This window comes from Microtus ochrogaster, linkage group LG9 (assembly GCF_000317375.1).
Source record: "Microtus ochrogaster isolate Prairie Vole_2 linkage group LG9, MicOch1.0, whole genome shotgun sequence".
In the NCBI taxonomy this organism is placed as follows: Eukaryota; Metazoa; Chordata; class Mammalia; order Rodentia; family Cricetidae; genus Microtus; species Microtus ochrogaster.
Genome location: NC_022034.1, coordinates 30,017,732 through 30,022,472, shown reverse-complemented (window position 1 = coordinate 30,022,472; position 4,741 = coordinate 30,017,732). Strand labels below are relative to the sequence as shown.

At 37.8% G+C, this 4,741-nt stretch overlaps 1 protein-coding gene across 3 annotated transcripts in view; it reads left to right on the top strand.

The window, feature by feature from the left end:
• Zup1 (zinc finger containing ubiquitin peptidase 1) overlaps positions 1–4,741 on the top strand; it is a 28,307-nt gene that overhangs the window by 5,766 nt on the left and 17,800 nt on the right. For all 3 annotated transcript variants that reach the window (XM_026787404.1, XM_026787403.1, XM_005363605.2), the window contains exon 4: positions 1,387–1,508. In XM_026787404.1, coding sequence (XP_026643205.1) covers positions 1,387–1,508 — 122 coding nt within the window. The remainder of the gene's footprint in view (positions 1–1,386; positions 1,509–4,741) is intronic.

Below are 4,741 nucleotides of genomic sequence, written 5' to 3'. Positions count from 1 at the left end.
GGCTTTGTATTGGCGCATGTATTTTATTAACCAAGGCAGATAATCTCGGGATATGTTCAAAATCAGTTGTGAATTACATCACCAAGAATATAATGCTAGCTTGCATCAAGTTATAACAAACTAGCCACCCAGCTATCTTTTTTTTTTTTTTTTGAGTACTATTGTAAGGAAATGCTGAATGTCTGCTAATTCTTCCTTTATGGATAGGCTTTGTATTGGCGCATGTATTTTATTAACCAAGGCAGATAATCTCGGGATATGTTCAAAATCAGTTGTGAATTACATCACCAAGAATATAATGGAGCCTCAAATAGGAAGAGTAGCAATAGCTGGGAGGTTTGGAAGAAAAAAATGTTCAGTTTCGGAATTAAATAATCAGGTTTGTGGATTGTTATGTCTCTGGACTGAGGAATACCTTGAAGACTGTTAAACTATTCTGTGTGTTTCTCTGTGGATGTTTCCAAGGGAAATGTGTATGTGGGCAAACTGAATAGTGAAGATTTGTATTCAGTGTGGGGAGGTAGCATCCAGTTTAGTTGAATTCTAGATGGACCAAGACAGTTGTAGAAGGGGCAGACTCACTTTGGCTCTTCCTTCTGGATTGGGTCTTGTTTTTCCTGCTGCTGCTCTTTGCTTTTCGACTCTAGATAGAGTGTTTGACCTTTGGACTCTGGAACTCTTCTTAGCATCCCTATCAGAAATCTGAAGCCTTTGACCTCAGATTGGGATTTTATCCTTTCTAAACTGGTGCTGGCATTTCCAGCTTCTCGGTCTGACTCTCACTTCTAGTCTCTGTTTTCTGACTATCAGGAACTTTTTCCCGTGTTATTATGTGACCTAAACCCCTCATGACTCATGATATTTCTCTCATTCTGACTGTATGTGTGCCTGTCTCAGTGTGCCTGTGTGTGGTGTGTCTGTCTCAGTGTGCCTGTGTGTGGTGTGTCTGTCTCAGTGTGCCTATGTGTGGTGTGTCTGTCTTGCCCTTACTCCTATTTCACTGGAAAACCCTGAAAAATAAAGAACTCTAAGAAACAAGATACTGTACAGAAGCCACTAATAAAAGAATCTTCAGTTTCTCTGGGAAAGTCATTATGCTATAAAATTATCTTGCTTGGGTAAAACTAACTGTAGTGAAATACTTGGAGCTAGTGAGTGTATAGTTTGTATTTTTTATTACTTTCTTTTTTATATTTCTTTCAAAAGTGAGTCTCCATTAGTTGTATTCAGAGCCATCAATAAAAAGTGTCACTTAACCTTTCAATTTTTTTTTTTTCTCAGCCTATAATACTTCATAAACTGTCAGGAAGGTGACATCAGTTAGTCAATGAGAAGTGCTTGTTGCAGCCTGAGCACCTAGTGAATGTCGCTTGTACTCTCTGATAGGTATGGACAGAGTCCAGTGTTCTGGTGATCGAGAATTAGCTCACCAGCTTCAACAAGAAGAAGACAGGAAGAGGAAATCTGAAGAATCAAGACAAGAAAGGGAAGAGTTCCAGAAGTTGCAGGTACAAAAATTAATAACAGTTTTATTGAGTAGAGTTCTTATTTCCCAAATATATTTTAGAGATGTTAACTTATGTCTGAAGATATGACTCCACCATTAAAAGCTCACAGCGAAAAATATTTCTACCTAGCCTGTCCATGTTATGTTAAAAAATATTTTCATCTGTGTCCTCTATAATTTGTTGGGATGGGGGACACAGTTCTCCAAAGCTGGAGAGATGTGTTAGGAGTGCTTGCTGCTCCAGCAGAGGGCTTGAGTTCATTTCCCAGCCCCGACGTCAGGCAGCTTATACCTGCTTATAATTCCAGCTCCAGGTGATCTGTTCCCTCTTCTATCTTCACAGTCACAAAGCCCCCTCCCCCAATAAATAAAGAAAAGGAAGAAAGGAAGAAAATGTAGCCGTTCTTGACTGTATATGTGGCACATGCCTTTAGTCCCAGCATTAGGGAGACAGAGGAAGGTGAATAAATCTCTTGAGTTTGAGGTCAACCTGGGAACCATCTCAAAAAACCCCAAAATAAAACAAAACAGTGTAGCCATCTGTTCAGATACTGGAATAATCATTTCAGATAAAATATGTGAAAAAATTTACAGAAAACAAACAGAATTTTGTTTTCATTTTTCTTTCTCTCATGTGTTTAAATGAAGAATCAAAATAAAGTGTTTTGTTTCATGTTAGATAGCTATCAGGTAGAAAAGTGTGCGCATAAAACTATGCAAGTGACGGGCAGATTGTGACACTGTACTGAGAATCTGTCTGACTGCTTAAAATTAGTGTGTATCTTTCTGTTGACTGAGATTTCTGTCCTTCCCAGTTACCATAGTCATTAAGTCCCAAAGAAATCACACAGATGTCTACATTAATCATAAACTGATTGGCCCACTATCTCAGGCTTCTTATTAACTCTTATAGCTTACATTAGTCCATTATTCTTATCTGCGTTAGCCACATGGCTCAGTACCTTTTTCAGCAGTGTAGTCACATCTTGCTTCTTCTGTGTCTGGACAGGACTGCCGAGGGAGCTTCTCTCTTTCAAGAATTCTCCTGTTCTCATAGACCCACCTCTACTTCCTGTCTGGTTGTCCTGCCTATACTTTCTGCCTGGCTACTGGCCGATCAGCATTTATTTAAAATATAATTGACAGAATACAATTGTCCCACACCATCTCTCCTTAGTGTTAAGTTCCTTTAAGGATCACAACCTCTGGACTGGAGAGACAGCCCAGAAATTAAGAGCACTGACTACTATTCCAGAAAACCCAGATTTGGTTCCCAGTACCTACATGGAAGCTCACAATTTCAGACATTTTTATTTAACAAAAGTTCAGAGGTTGGTGTTTCATAATATCTGAGGGCACATTTTTCTCATATGAATGTAGTCTCTGTTGGATTAAACTTGCAGCATCTGAGGATGTTTAGTGCATTAAATTTTTTAATACATGTTTCTCCTTTTTCGTTTCTAGTTTGTGGACTATAATTATTTGTATTGATAATGCATGTAGAGTTTTTAAATGCCATTTATATGTGTTAATAGAATAGTTAAATATAAAGGTTTATGAGTGAATATATCTGAAAATGTTCCCTAATTTACATACATCCGAAAGCCTTTTTTCTCAGACACATACATATAACTATTTTTCCTTGAACTGTGTTTTGGAAAATCTAATTTAGGATTTTCACCACTTCACAATTATCAATTATTCATTTATTTACAATTTTTTTTCATATCAGAATTGAGACGAATAAGGAAAATTATTTTTTTAAGTTTTTTTTACTTTGCATACTAGTTGTACAGCACTACAGTTGTAGTTGTCTACAGAAACAACTTAAGGGAAGGATGACTTATTTGAACTCTCAGTTTTAGACCATCATGGTAGGAAACATATGGGAAAGGCATTCACATGACAGTGAGCCAGGAAGCTGATGTTACGACAGCAATCAAGCCAGAGAAGCATAACTTCCCATTCGTCCACAATATCCCCAAATAGCACCTTGGTCTGGGACACAGATATTCAGAACATGGCTTCTTGTTTCCTGTTCAAAATGAAATACCATAAAAAGGTCCAATGACTTTTGAATATCAGCAATAAGAAAGTCCCTAACATTTAAAGAGCTTTGCTACTGTATTAGTTACTTGCTGCTGTGATCAAATGCACAACAAGAAGTACCATAAAGGAGAGGCATTTATTTGCCTGACAGTTGGAGGGGCTGCAGTCCATTTTAAGCAGGGAAGACATTGCAGGGAGAATGGGAAGTAGCTGGTTACACTGCATCCACAGTCAAGGAAGCAGCAAAATGGTTACAGGTTTCAGTTCACTTCTTCCTTTTCATTCAATCATTCATTCATTCATTCATTCATTCATTCATTCATTCCGTGTGGAACCCTAACCAATAGGATGGTGCCCTACACATCCAAAGTGGGTTTCCCATTCAATTAACCAAATCTATAAGCTCTCATTTTCCCCTGGGTTTTTTTCTTATTTTTTTAAATTTTTTTTATTTGTATGTGTGTATGTTTGTGTGTTCTTGTACCCAGTGCCATAGAATATATGTGGAAATCAGAGAACACCTTTGGGGAATCAGCTCTCTTTCTCCACTTTGGGTTTCAGAGATCTAATTCAGGTCATCAGCCTTGCATGGCAAACACTTTTTCTCTCTGAGCCATTCCACCAGTTCTCCAGCTGATTCTAAATCTCTTCAAGTTGACTGTCAAAATAAGCCATTGCAACTCTGCCATTTCTCATTGACATCCAAACATGCCACTATTAAACCATAGTTTTCAAGTTCAGAGTCTTTTGTGAGGATCATACAATCTTATAGCTGCAAGCCTCTATAATATTACAAAACAAGTTTCATGCTTCTACCATATGGTGACACAGAGTGGATGTTCTCATTCTAAAAAGGAACAATGGATACACAGCAAAAGAAATATCAGATCAAAGCAAAACACAACCCAGCAGACCGAGCACCGAATCCTGTAGTTCTATGTTAGGCATCTGGGACTCTTGATGGAATCACTGAGCTCCAAGGGCATGGGTAGTTCTGTCTTTCCAGCTTTGCTGCCTGTAACATTAACAGCCTTTTTTTTTTTTTTTTTTTTTTTTTTTCCTTTTTTTTTTTTTTTTTTTTTTGGTTTTTACTCTGTGCCTTCAGCTTTCCTCAGTAGATGTCCAATGCTTTTGTCATCTTCAGCATTCTATGATCTCTATTCCAACTTGTGCACTACCTTCACA